This window comes from Ovis canadensis, chromosome 22 (assembly GCF_042477335.2).
Source record: "Ovis canadensis isolate MfBH-ARS-UI-01 breed Bighorn chromosome 22, ARS-UI_OviCan_v2, whole genome shotgun sequence".
Taxonomy (NCBI): domain Eukaryota; kingdom Metazoa; phylum Chordata; class Mammalia; order Artiodactyla; family Bovidae; genus Ovis; species Ovis canadensis.
In genome coordinates, this window is record NC_091266.1 from 29,660,445 (window position 1) to 29,673,990 (window position 13,546).

The 13,546-nt window shown below is 38.5% G+C and overlaps 1 protein-coding gene across 8 annotated transcripts in view; it reads left to right on the forward strand.

The window, feature by feature from the left end:
* The window catches only part of EXOC6 (exocyst complex component 6), a 193,188-nt gene that overhangs the window by 44,848 nt on the left and 134,794 nt on the right, over nt 1-13,546 (forward strand). For all 8 annotated transcript variants that reach the window (XM_069567524.1, XM_069567526.1, XM_069567529.1 and 5 more), the window contains exons 2-5: nt 6,922-7,093; nt 8,362-8,409; nt 8,498-8,588; nt 11,263-11,308. In XM_069567524.1, the coding sequence (XP_069423625.1) occupies nt 6,922-7,093; nt 8,362-8,409; nt 8,498-8,588; nt 11,263-11,308 (357 nt within the window). The remainder of the gene's footprint in view (nt 1-6,921; nt 7,094-8,361; nt 8,410-8,497; nt 8,589-11,262; nt 11,309-13,546) is intronic.

Sequence of the window (13,546 nt, forward strand, 5' to 3'; positions counted from 1 at the left end):
AAGAGCACTGGGCTTTGGAGCCAGGTAGACCGAAGTTTAAATCTTGATCCCACTACTCTGTGATTTTGGACTTAAAATCTTAATCTTCCCAAACTACATTTGTAAATTGGGATGCTGACAGTATCTATAGCATCATTAAGCTGTAGTGAACACTAATGAGATAGTACATGTAAATCACTTAATAGTGAGTACATGGTCGTGTGTGCTGCTGCTCCTGCTAAGTCGCTTCAGTTGTGTCCGACTCTGTGCGACCCCATAGACGGCAGCCCACCAGGCTCCCCTGTCCCTGGGATACTCCAGGCAAGAACACTGGAGTGGGTTGCCATTTCCTTCTCCAATGCATGAAAGTGAAAAGTGAAAGTGAAGTCGCTCAGTCGTGTCCAACTCTTTGCGACCCCATGGACTGCAGCCCACCAGGCTCCTTGGTCCATGGGATTTTCCAGGCAAGAGTACTGGAGTATTTTTTTTGGCAATCTTTACCGCCTTAAGCCAAAAGCAGTGGAATATGACTCCTCTGGTGGCTCAGACGGTAAAGCGTCTGGCTACAGTGTGGGAGACCCGGGTTCAGTCCCTGGGTTGGGAAGATCTCCTGGAGAAGGCAATGGCAACCCATTCCAGTACTCTTGCCTGGAAAATCCCATGGACAGAGGAGCCTGGTAGGCTGCAGTCCATGGATCGCAAAGAGTCGGACACAACTGAGCAACTTCACTTTCACTTAGTCCACTAAGTCTCTGGGGGGAATTGCTGCTTTTTCTCTCCATATCTGTCTCCTACACCTTCTTTCCAGATTATCTGTAATTAAGCATAGCTTCCTTCAGAGAAAAGAGTGGTAATTCTTGCTGTGTGAAAATTCTTAAAGTAAAAATTGCTTTTCTTTGTTTTTCCAGTGTGCTTATACATATCCACCCTTTCTCCCTTCCTGTCTCTATTCACTTAGCTATTTGTTATTGGCTTTATTAACACGTGTTTAGAGTAGTTCCCTGGTGGCTGAGACGGTAAAGCATCTGCCTGCAATGAGGGAGACCTGGGTTCAATCCCTGGGTTGGGAAGATCCCCTGAGGAAGGCAGTGGCACCCCATTCCGGTACTCTTGCCTGGAGAATCCCATGGACAGAGGAGCCTGGTAGGCTGCAATGCATGGGGTCCCAAAGAGTCGGACGCAACTGAGCGACTTCACTTCCACTTTTTACTTTCAGAGTAGTTATTTCTTACTTTTCATCACAGTGGGTAGAGAGTTAAATCAACTACATGTATTGATTAATGCCTTTGTGAGTACTTGTGTTTGGTTAGATCTGTGCTGCAACTATTAAATTGAGAAAGACAGAACTATGAAATTTCTAGGGTTCTTTTCAGGACCTGAGAATATCAAAGACCTGAGAAGTGTGATGAAGTTTGCATTCTGGCACTTGCTTGATCCCTCAATACCTTCTTTAAATGTAATGGATTTCTGTGATTTAGAACATTTCTTTATCTTGACTTCCCACTTCTGTGTACTCTGCTCAGAATGATCTCATTGATATGGATTGTGGTTGATACACGTGGTTGTATCAGCTTGGGGTGCAGTTTGTACTCAGGAGTAGATAGTTACCAAGGATCAGGAAAGATTAAGACTTATCAGTAGGCAGATTGAGACCTACTCTTCTCATTCACAATACTAATTCTTTAATGTTTTTTTAATTTCCTGTATTGGGACTTACAGTTCTGTTTTAACAGCAGAAGGCATGGAATATGAATAGTGCACCCATTTCGGGCTTTGGTTTTTTGTTAATGGAGAATAGGTATTACATATGTCCTGATACTATTTTTCTACATTCTAATAACATCAATAGGAAAAAAGTGTTCACCTGCTATAATAATTATACTGCTATTAAATATGTTAATATATATGCTGTAATACATGTATTATACCCATTGTTGTTGTTCGGTCGCTCAGTCCTATCAGTCCTGTAGGACTGTTTGCAACCCCATGGAGTGTGGCACTCAAGGCTTCTCTGTCCTTCACTCCCGGAGCTTGCTCAAACTCATGTCCATTGAGTCGTGATGCCATCCGGCCATCTTGTCCTCTGTCGACCCCTTCTCCTCCCAGCATCAGGGTCTTTTCTAATGAGTCTGCTCCTCTCGTCAGGTGGCCAGAGTATTGGCGCTTCGGGTTCAGCATACCCATATATATCCATATATATGTATATAAATATATATCAGCATATGTACCCATTTATGTGTGTGTGTGTATATATATAAATAGATGCCATAATAGACGCATAGGTAGTGACCTGAATTACTATAAAATGAGGATAGTTTTGTTTTTAAAACTCTGGAGATTAAATTGGAAAGATACACTAAAGGGTGCATTTAAAGAACTTTCTAAAATAACCCTGTTTCTCCCCCTTCTGTGTATATATTATCGTCATTGTTTCACAGAGGTAAGGGTGTCGCCTTCGCCCTCACAGACTTCGCTTTGGCCGGCACTGTGGCAGGGCAGTCCTGGACGGCCTCTTGCTGGCTTTTTGCTACACTGCTACAGCAGTGATGGGGGAAAAAAGAGCCAGTTTTTTCTGTATTTTCTGTTTATTAGCTGATATTTTGAGTCAGATAAATATCAAGCTTTTATTAAAATATGTAAAAAATAATCTTAGAAAAGCTTATATATATATATTACTTAAAGAAATGTAACACATGTTCACAATTACGAAATAAAAATTTGTTTATAGCATACCAAGGTCAGTTGGAGGCTTCTCAGGTGGCTCCAGTGGTAAAGAACTCACCTGCCAATGCAGGAGACGTAAGAGACTTGGGTTCGAATTTGATTTCTGGGTGGAGAAGATCCCCTGGAGGAGGGCACAGCAGCCCCCTCCAGTATTCTTGCCTGGAGAATCCCATGGACAGAGGAGCCTGGTGAGCTACAGTCCATAGGGTTGCAAAGAGCTGGACAATGCTGAAGCAACTTAGCATTCATGCAGGTCAGCTAATGCGAGTTTTTCTTTGGGGTAATGTTAGTTTAATTAAGAGTTCTTGTTAGCTATGTGTATTCATTGTAGGAAAAGCATGAGTTGGGAGTGACATTGAGCAAGTCATTTAGTATTTCTGGGCCTCATTTGTGAAAAGGAGGCAATATATTTTCTGTGGTACAGTGTAAGAAACAAATGAAACATTAGTCGTAAAAATTACAAAAGCCCCTATACAGTTACCAGGTGTTACCGGTAGTCAGCCCCTACAGCATGGATAACTGAGTGTTAGGTATTTGATCTTTGCTATCCATACTTAATTGTTTGGTAGATTGTTCACTTATTTAACAAGGATTTGTTTGACTCTTATGTGCATTCTGTGATAGTAGCCAGTGTATTTTGAGTGCTTGCTATTTGTCAGTTATTGTGCTAAGAATTTTTCATATGTTTGCTAATTTAATCCTTATAATTCTCTGATGTAGATACTTTTTAAATCCCTGTTTTATTTCTGAGAGAATTTGGATTCAGAGAGTTTGTGTGGCTTATCTGAGGTTGAACAGCTACTAGGTGATGTTTTTAATTCCATCTATCCATTCGTCCATCTGTCTATCTATCAGTTCTTTATTCAGCATCTGCTACATTAGGACTCTATTCTAAGGCTGGTTGTACAGCAGGGAACAAAACAGACAAAAACTGTCTGCCTTCCTGCAGCTTACATTCCAGTGAGCAAAAATAGAAACTAGAAGTGTGAAGTAGAGAGTATATTAAATAGTGGTAAGAGTGATGCAGTAACAAAGTGAATTCCTTTATTTTAGAAAAAAAATAAAGCAGGAAAGGGAATAGTGTGTGTGTGTTTATAATGGGGATATTGTGGCCAGAAAGGGCTTCATCAAGGAGACCAGAAAACCTGAGGGAGGCAGCCATGTGTGAGAAATATGATCAGAAGAGGAAACAGCGTGTGCAGAGGATAGGACAGGAGTGTGCTTGGTGCGTTGCAGGAACCACAAGGAGGCCAGTGCTGTTGGCATGGACTAAGTATTAGGAAATGAGGTCACTGTGATAACATGGGGCAGGATTACATAGGGCTTTATAGGCTGTTGTAAGAAAAAGGGTTTTGAGCAGAAGAAAGATAGGGGGTTTGACTTTATTTTTAGTGGGATTATTTTGTCTACTTTGTTGAGTACAGACTGAAGGGAAATGAGGGTGGAATCAAGGAGACCAGTTAGGAAGCTGTCCAGAATAATCTAGGGAGCACACATTGATGGCTTAGTTCAGGGTGATACCAGTGGGGAGGCAGTGAGATGTGGTTGGATTGTTTTAGTGGGGAGTCGAGAGAATAGTCAAGAGTGATTTCAAGGTTTTTTGCCTCAACAGCTAGAAGAATGGAGTTTACTAAGATGAGAGAAGGCCATGGGAGGACCAGGGTTTGGGAAAGAAGATAGGAATTCATTTTGGCCATACTTGAGATGCTTATCATACATCCAGTTGTAGAGATGCATGAGTATGAAGGTCAAAGGAGAGGTCAGGACCAGAAATACAAATTTGGGAGGTGTCAGTGTTTATATAGTGTTTGGGCTTCCCTGATAGCTCAGTTGGTAAAGAATACGCCTGCAGTGCAGGAGACCCTGATTCGATTCTTGGGTTGGGAAGAGCCCCTGGAGAAGGGGTAGGCCACCCACTCCAGTATTCTTGGGCTTCCCTTGTGGCTCAGCTGGTAAAGAATCCGCCTGCAATCTGGGAGACCTGGGTTCAATCCCTGGGTTGGGAAGATGCTCTGGAGAAGGGAAAGGCTACCCAGTCCAGTATTCTGGCCTAGAGAATTCCATGGAACAGTCCATGGGGTCACAAAGAGTCAGACAGGACTGAGCGACTTTCACTTTCACTTTCTGTATTTATAGACTTTGAAGCTCCAAGCCTAGAAGAGATTTAGACTGGTATAGGTAGAAAAGAGAAGATATCCAAGGTCAGAGCCTAGTTCTAGCTCAGTTCTTCACTTGGCATGGAAATAATTGCGAAAGACCTGCTGGAGGAAATGGGACTTGAACTGAACCTCGACAGTGGGCAACAGATCGGGGGGCACATTTTTGGAAGGTCCCCAAGATTGCTTTCAGGTTCATTAATTATCTAGGAGGACTCACAGAATTTAGCAAAGCTGTTACACTCACGGTTACTATTTCCTATGACAAAAGGATATAGATTAGCATTAACAACAAGCAAAAGCAGGTCAGGCGGGGTCTAGGAGAGTTCCAGCGGGGAGCTTCCAGTTGTCTTTTTCTCTGGGAGTCATGTGGACAGCACTTATTTCCCCCAGTGATGATGCATGTTAACACATGTGGAGTATTATTAACCAGAGAAGCTCTCCCAAGCCATGGTGTCCAGGGTTTTTCCTGGGGGTTGATTCCATAGACAGGGCTGACTGCTTGAGTTGCTGACCTTAGTCTTCAGCGCCTCCAGAAACTGATTCCATGTGGCCCCTTGCCCCCATTAACTGTAAATCACATTGTAAGTCATATTGTTGTTCAGCTGCTAAACCATTTCCGTCTCTTTGCAACCCCATGGACTATAGGCATGCCAGCCTCCTCTGTCCTCCACTGTCTCCCGGAGTTTGCTCAAATTCATGTCCATTGGTTGGTGATACTATCTAATCTTCTCATCCTCTGCCACCACCTTCTCCTTTTGCCTTCAATCTTTCCCAGCACTTAGACCATTTTGCATTGTCCAAGTAAACAGAGGCATCTATCAGGCAGGACATTCTGAAGGCTAAACTGCCCAGGAGTTGGGAGCAAGACCCAAATGTTTCTTTGGGCAAGGTTAATCCTTTTCTGCATAGTGAATGGGGCAGTTCCTTGGTGTCGAGACCTCAGGACCTGAGATGCAGTAGGAGTGTAAATGCAGTGTTTAGAGAACATTGTGGTGACTCCAGTGTGGCCTTGTGCTTAAGAGTATGGACTCTGGAGACTTCCCTGGTGGTCCAGTGGTTAAAACACCATACTTCCATGGCAGGGGACACCAGTTCGATCCCTGGTTGGAGAGCTAAGATCCCACGAGTCATGTGAAAGTCGCTTAGTCGTGGCTGACTTTTTGCGACCCCATGGATAGTCCATGAAATTCTTCAGGTTGGAGTACTGAAGTGGGTAGTCTTTCCCTTCTCCAGGGTTATCTTTCCAACCCAGGGATTGAATCCAGGTCTCCTGCATTGCAGGAGGATATTTTACCAGCTGAGCCACAAGGAAAGCCCAGCGATACTGGAGTGGGTAGCCTATCCCTTCTCCAGGGGCCTTTCCCAACCCAAGAATCAAACAGAGGTCTCCTGCATTGCAGGCAGATTCTTTACCAACTGAGCTATCAGGGAAACCAACAAGTCATGAGGCATGGCCAAAAAATAGAAAAAAAAAAAAAAAAAAAAGAATATGAACTCTGGAGCCACGTTACCAGGATTCAGATCCCATGTTCGTGTTCATTCCACAACTAGCAACTAGCTCTCACTTGCTAGTTGTGGAATTTATGACAGTTTGCATAATCTGTAACTTATCTGTAAGGTAGGGTAATAACATTTTCTATGTTATAGCCTTGTAGTGAGGATTAAACAGTTGATATATAAAGCACTCAGAATATGTCCTGACACATAGTAAATGCTGTAGAAATCAGAAGTTTGTTTATTCATTCCTTAATCATTCAGTTAGGGATTCTTTTTTGAGCACTAGTGTGTTGAAGGCTCATCTCTTAAGTCTCAGACCTTTAATTCCAGATGCTTAGTGATATATCTAGAGGACTTGTGGCTCTTTAAATACTAACATGTTCAAAAGGAATTAAGTATTTTTCACCCAAACTGTTTCTACTGATGTTATTACCAACAACCTAGTTTGTTTGTTCAGAGATTTTATTTTAAAATATCAGCTCTTGTAGAGATTGAGCTTAATAAAGAAGAAATTTTGGTGAACTGGGAAGTTAATGGTAGCTTTCTTTTTGTGTCTGTACAGGTCTGTGTATGATGACCAACCAAATGCACACAAGAAGTTTATGGAAAAGTTAGATGCTTGTATCCGTAATCATGACAAGGAAATTGAAAAGATGTGTAATTTTCATCATCAGGGTTTTGTAGATGCTATAACAGAACTCCTTAAAGTAAGGACTGATGCAGAGAAACTTAAGGTAAGAAATATGTTAAAATTCTATTTACCTTTGCTTTCAAATCACTTACAAATTTATAGTGCATATTTACAAATTGTTATTACATGTACTGTTTTTGAGAAGTGGATTAGTGGATTAGTACATATTTGGGAATGCTTTATTAATTCAGTTATCATGTTGATGACAGGAGTTATCTCTCTCTCTTTTTTTTTTTGGTAATGCATTGACTTAACAGGATTTCTTTCCTTACAAGAAATGAACTAAAAAAATTCGCACAGTGAAAGACCTCATTTGGAGTTTGAGAGTTCTCAAGTGACAATGAGTACAATTTTTTGATAAAAAACTATTTTCTGAAAACTTGTAAAAACTTATGATAAGTGATTGTGTTTTCAAAATTATTTAATAATAGTGAAACATTTTTTTCTTTGCTTAATAGCAGTGTGTAATCTTCTTAAAGCAAGTTGGTCTACGTTTTCTGCCACACGGCTAAAACATTATTTATGAAATAAGACCTGGATTTGTTCTGTCAGAATATAAAGTATTTAGTTATAAGAGTTGTCCTATTTATCATTCTTTACATTTGGAGAGCTTAGCAGACAGAACGACCCTGGTTCACCAAAGGTTATGATTAGAAAACTATTATATAAAGGATATTCAGATAACAAGAGACCGAATACGGCATCAATGAGGTCACTGAGCATCATTGTTCAGAAATTAATGAGATTTTTAATAAACCAGAATGTGCTTCCTTACTATGATGACCTAATGAGTCACTTAATATGTGGGAAAATTTGAGGTTGAGCTTTGCCTGCACCTGCAGCATTAAAATGTTGCTGTGGATTGAGATTTCCGTGTTTGATGTTAATCAACCACCCAGTGTTTGCATTCAGCAAAGTATGAATGTTTAATTACCATAAAATGCAATCACCATTTCCTACAGACAATGAATGGCACATAGACCTCATTGAAGTTATCAAAAAGGGACCACTGGTCAATTGGGTCAGTGATTTGAATTGTTTGACAGACTTAGAGAAGCAAGTAAAGTTCAAAAATCTAGATTAAATTTGAGAAGTTTGCCACAGAATCTGTTAAAAAGAACTGTCATAAGTAATTGAAGTTAACAAAAGCCCTTTTCAATCAAAAGTTCAAGTTCAAGCTGTAGAGTTAATTTGAATTTGCATTTCTTTGTTCTAAGTTTCTCATGAAGCATGATCTGATTACAAGGGTGAGCAGTTACATCAGGGCAGTTTTATGCATATTTGTCTAACTAAGGTGAAATTATTTTTAAGGTGCAAGTTACTGATACCAATCGAAGATTTCAAGATGCTGGAAAGGAGGTGAGAAAATGATTTATTCTTTTGTATATTCAATATGTGGATGCAATTTAGCTGTTCATTTTAAATACGGACATTTCTTTTCTTTAAGGTGATAGTCCAAACAGAAGACATTATTCGATGTAGAATTCAGCAGAGGAATATAACAACTGTAGTAGAAAAATTACAGTTATGCCTTCCAGGTGAGTTAACCATCTGTAATGTAATATTCAGCTTGGTGAAACTGTAATTTAATGGTGTTTAATCATTATTCATTATAGGAATTATAGATTACATGGTGATTGTTCCCCCAATGCCCATGGTTTTCTTTCCTATCTACTTTATTCCCTGCATTTTCATCTTTTTCTGTATTATAAGGCCCCTATTTGATGATCTATCACATCAGTCTCCCAGAACAGCCTCTACCTTTCCGTTCCCTTTCAGCCTAGTTTGCCCTTTGTCCCTCCCCAACCCCTCCTTTCCCCCCACCAGAATGCTTTCCCATGGAGAGTGTCTTTTGATTCCATTTTCTTTCATTTTCCTAATTTGCCTACTTTCTTAAACCTCTAGTTTTCCATTGTTTTCTTTTTGTCACTTAAGCAGTTGGTCTTTGCTCGCAATTTCATTTTACTATTAAGATAACATACAGAAGTGCCAGATATTCTCCCTTTTTCAGTCTTGCCTTTCCTCCTGTGTTTTGGGAAGACTGACTTATTAGGTTTCTGAGTTTTCTGGTCTCTGTTAGGACTCATATATTACTGGGACATTGCAAATAAATTCTGAAAAAACTAGCCAGTATTTTCTTTACCTGCATACACTCTGTTCGAAAAAAGGAAACAGGTATATGACTTCTTTTTCTCAATATAGTAAGCTAAATCCATCTCAGTGTCCTATTTTTTAACTTTTTTTTGTAACGAAGGAACCTGAACCTCCATATCCAGGGAGATAGAATAAGGTGCTTTGTATAATATTCACATAATGTAAATTTAGCTTAGACTACAAGTTACATAATCTGTTAGCATATTGTATCAGCTAAAGAAAAATTATTTGCTGACTTGTAAGAATAAAGTTTCTTTTTTTTTATTGTCACTGAAGTTCTGCTCATCTTAATTTCTGATGGACGAGGGATATGTGCACATTAACTTTGAGTAAATAAAATATCTACTTATTGTGTTAGATTTTAGGGTTGGAAACTTAGTTCCTTATAATAATGCTTAATAATACCTCTTTGCCACCATCACATACACTGAAATAGTCATGAACACAGCCTCTTAAGTTTGAATGCTTTGTCCTTGAACTGTAAGAAGTAAGCCTAAAAAAATTGGGTTCTCATGGAATGAGGAAGAGTAAATTTCAGCTTATTCAACCCTAATGAGCTGTTTGAAATAGAGAAATAAAGGGAAGTAGAAGTTAAAAGAGTTTTTTTACTGCTACTGTCTTTGCTCTCAAGGCTGAACAGGAAATCTGAGTTCATGTAAACATTGTGTTCTTGATAGCCACATCCAGAACCACCTCTTTCCCTCCATCCATCCTTCTATCTAATCATTCACTCATACATACTTTTCTGTGTCAGGCATTATGGTAGATATTAGAAATATAAAATTGAAAATGATGTAGTCCCAGCTCTGAAGGATCCTACCATCTAATGTGAATAAAGACAAATAAGCCATTACTGTATAATTGCCTAACTTCCTCCTTAGATTAAGAGGGGTATGAGAGGATATAAGAAGTCACAGGGTAAACAATGAATGTTCCTGGTATTGTAGTTAGTTATTTTTGGGAAAGTATTATTTTTATGTGAAAACAATGTGGAAATAATATAAGGTAGATGTGAAATTTACATGAATTGTTGAGATGAAACAGGAGACTTCTAAGCAAGTTTATAGTTGTAGCAACAGTTTTAGGCTCTTTCCTAGGTTATGTGTTCACTCTAATGCTTCGGATGGAAAACGTGAGATATATTGCATTGCAATAAAGGGACTTTGATAGTGATATACATGGGGTCTGCAGAATTAGGGCTGGTTCATTATAGCCACCACTGCAGTTTTTATGGTTTTTCAGACGATTAAACAATATCTTTTGTGAACTTGAAACCCCCTAGGGAGTAGCCATAAGAGTGTAAAAAATCTGGAAAAAAACGTGTCTATCTCTCTTGTCTACAAAAATGTGAGCTAGCTTAATGGTCTGAGAGTAATTCACCTGCTTTATACCTCGAAATTCTACTAAGGATGAGTGGTACTCTACATAGTTGCATTGAAACCTTTTTGGTGGCAGTGTGTCTTCTTGCTGAAGCTTATAACAATTTTATTGAATAATTACATTTCTGAGCCTTTGATGGAAATGATAAACAAAGATACTTTGTTATGTTTCTTTATACCTTTATTATAATTTACTCTGTGCTGTAAACTTTTGAAATTTTTCTTTCTCTGAATTTGGTGTAAAATTTTGTTTCGTGAGCTATAGCAGTTACCTTATTTATTTAGTATATTGAATCAAAATCAGTTAATCTTACTGTTGCTCAACTTTCTCCCTCAAGTAACTAAGACCACACTTCTCCTTCCACCGCAGCAAGAAATATTAGTAAGTTTTTGATTAGGCTAATTGTTACTAGGTTGATGTCTCAGTTTTAGGTATCAGCCTATGCAAGTGTTATCAGTTTGATATAATGTATTAATTTATGTAATAGAGTGTTCAGTATATGCAGAAATTAAAATGCTTTCGTTTACTTGAAGTATAAAATTTTATTTGAAAATATAAGCCTAAATCAAAGTACAGAGAAAATTATTGAGTTTACAATATGCTCTTCCCTGCTTTATTTTCATCTTTCAAATTTTTTTAATTTGGACAGCTAAAATAAGTTTTCTTTTTTTAATTCAGTGCTGGAAATGTACAGTAAGCTAAAAGAACAGATGAGTACAAAAAGGTGAGTTTCTTTCCTGTTTTTAATAAGAGGTTTTTTCCTATTACTGAAAGCATAAATAAAATTAGTGTAATTATAGTGAATCGTCTGAAGTTTTGCTTTCTATATTTAACTGTTCTTTGTTAATACGATTTACCAATCAGGGTGTTTCAATACAGCAATCCTTAGCCATTTATTTTTGGATCCTTGCCCTTACATATCAAAGATTGATAATATTGATGAAAGACAAATAGATAGCTGAACAAGAATGAAAAAATACTGATTAACTTAACATGTTAATGTTGCATACAGTCAAAGGCTGGGTGTGTATTTTGTGAAAGCAAAGTGTGGGTAGTTACATGTTGACGATCTGGACTGTGTAGTTCATGTTCTATTTTATAATACACATGAATACATGACAGATGAAAGATAATTTAAAGTAGTTTATGGATCGCCATAGGAGCATTAGATATAATTATGTTTAAAATGTTTTAAAGATGAACAGTTTTAAATTGTGTAGAAAAATCAGAATCAGACATGCTTGAAACAGAAATAATCACTTCTTGTTTATTAATAGCTACTTAATTATCACAGCACATTATATGCAAATATATACTCAAGAGATTTGTGTATGTACTGCTTTGCGTAATGCTTTGCATTGAATTTTATTGGACTTTATCAATTGGTACTAATTAGTAGAATGTTTTATTCCTTCCTAATACATGACCCACAAACTATTCTGAAAGGGTCTTTTATTTTATGTGTGTATTATTAATATATTGTATATTATCTATCAAAGTTGTACATCCTCCTATTTTAAATATTAGTTACTAGTTCTGTCTGTTTGTTGCAAAAAAAGAAAGACCAGACATCACCTTCCCTTCTTGCCATTCACTAGTCCTTCTTCCTAGGGTCAAAAACTTTTCCCTTTTTTAAGAAATAATTTTGTTGTTTACATTTATGTCTTTAAATAACTAAATTTACTGTTGCTTCACTATTTTCAAGGTTGGGGCATTATGTATTTCTTCAGATATTTCATAATCTAATACTTATATGTAAATTTCTCCAGTTGTCCCCCAAATGTCTTTTATATATTTTTTGTCCCTATAATCTAGAACAGCCTTCCCACTTCGCTTTGTTTTTCATGAAAGAGTTCAGATCAGTTTTAGACCAGGGCATTTTGGATTTGTTTATTTTCTTGTGTTTAGATTCAGATTAAATGTTTTCGGTAAGAGTACAACATAAATGATATTGTGTATGACAACAGAAGTCATGTGCTATCAGATTATCTGTAGATTATCCTAAATTTGATCATTGGCTTAAGGGGATGGCTTAAGAAAAGGTATGTTTTTCTCTTCGCAGCTAATAAGTAGATGTCGTGATTCCCTGGTGAGTGCTCATATTTAGTGCATGGTATGTGAGTGCTCAGGCATGTCCAACTCTGTGCAACCCTATAGACTGTAGCCTGCCAGGCTCCTTTGTCCATGGGATTTTCTAGGCAAGAATACTTGAATGGGTTGCCATTTCCTCCTCCGTGGGATCTTCCTGACCCAGGGATTGAACCTGCAACTCCTGAGTCTTCTGCATTGCAGGCAGATTCTTTACAGCTGAGCCTCGTGCAGTGGACATAAAAAACGGATTGGAACCCTGGGTATATGAGTAGGACTGGTTTATTGTGAGTTTCACTGTTAGGTTATCCAAGTGGGCCCTTTTAGTTGGGGAGTTTGTGATGCTAGAATCTGGAGTTATTTCTTCTGGGACTGGTTAGATTTTCTAGAGGAGACTTCTGTCTCCTCTCTGGAGGGTAAAGATCTGACTTCTGGTATTCTGGGTTGTGAGTTGAAGAGGGCATCTACTATATATGGGCTCAACTAATCCTTTTCCCAGGTGGCTCAGTGATAGAGAATCTGTCTGCAATGCAAGAGACCCAGGTTCAATCCCTGGGTCAAGATGATCCGCTGGAGAAGGAAATGGTGACCTGCTCTCGTATTCTTGCCTGGGAAATCCAGTGGACAGAGGAACCTGGTGGGCTACAGTATATGAGGTTGCAAAAGAGTCGGACAAGACTTAAGAGACTAAGCAGCAACAAATTATTGCCCTCAACCTTGAGTAGTGTCCCCCATTTTAGAAATTATTTGGTTTGGTCTGTTTAGCATTTTGGCAAGATGGAAAAAGGCAGTTGTTTAGATGCTTGTCAGGAAGAAAATCCAGGGTCTGCTTCTTGAACGCATTTTAACCAGTATTCCTTACTTTAGGCCTCTT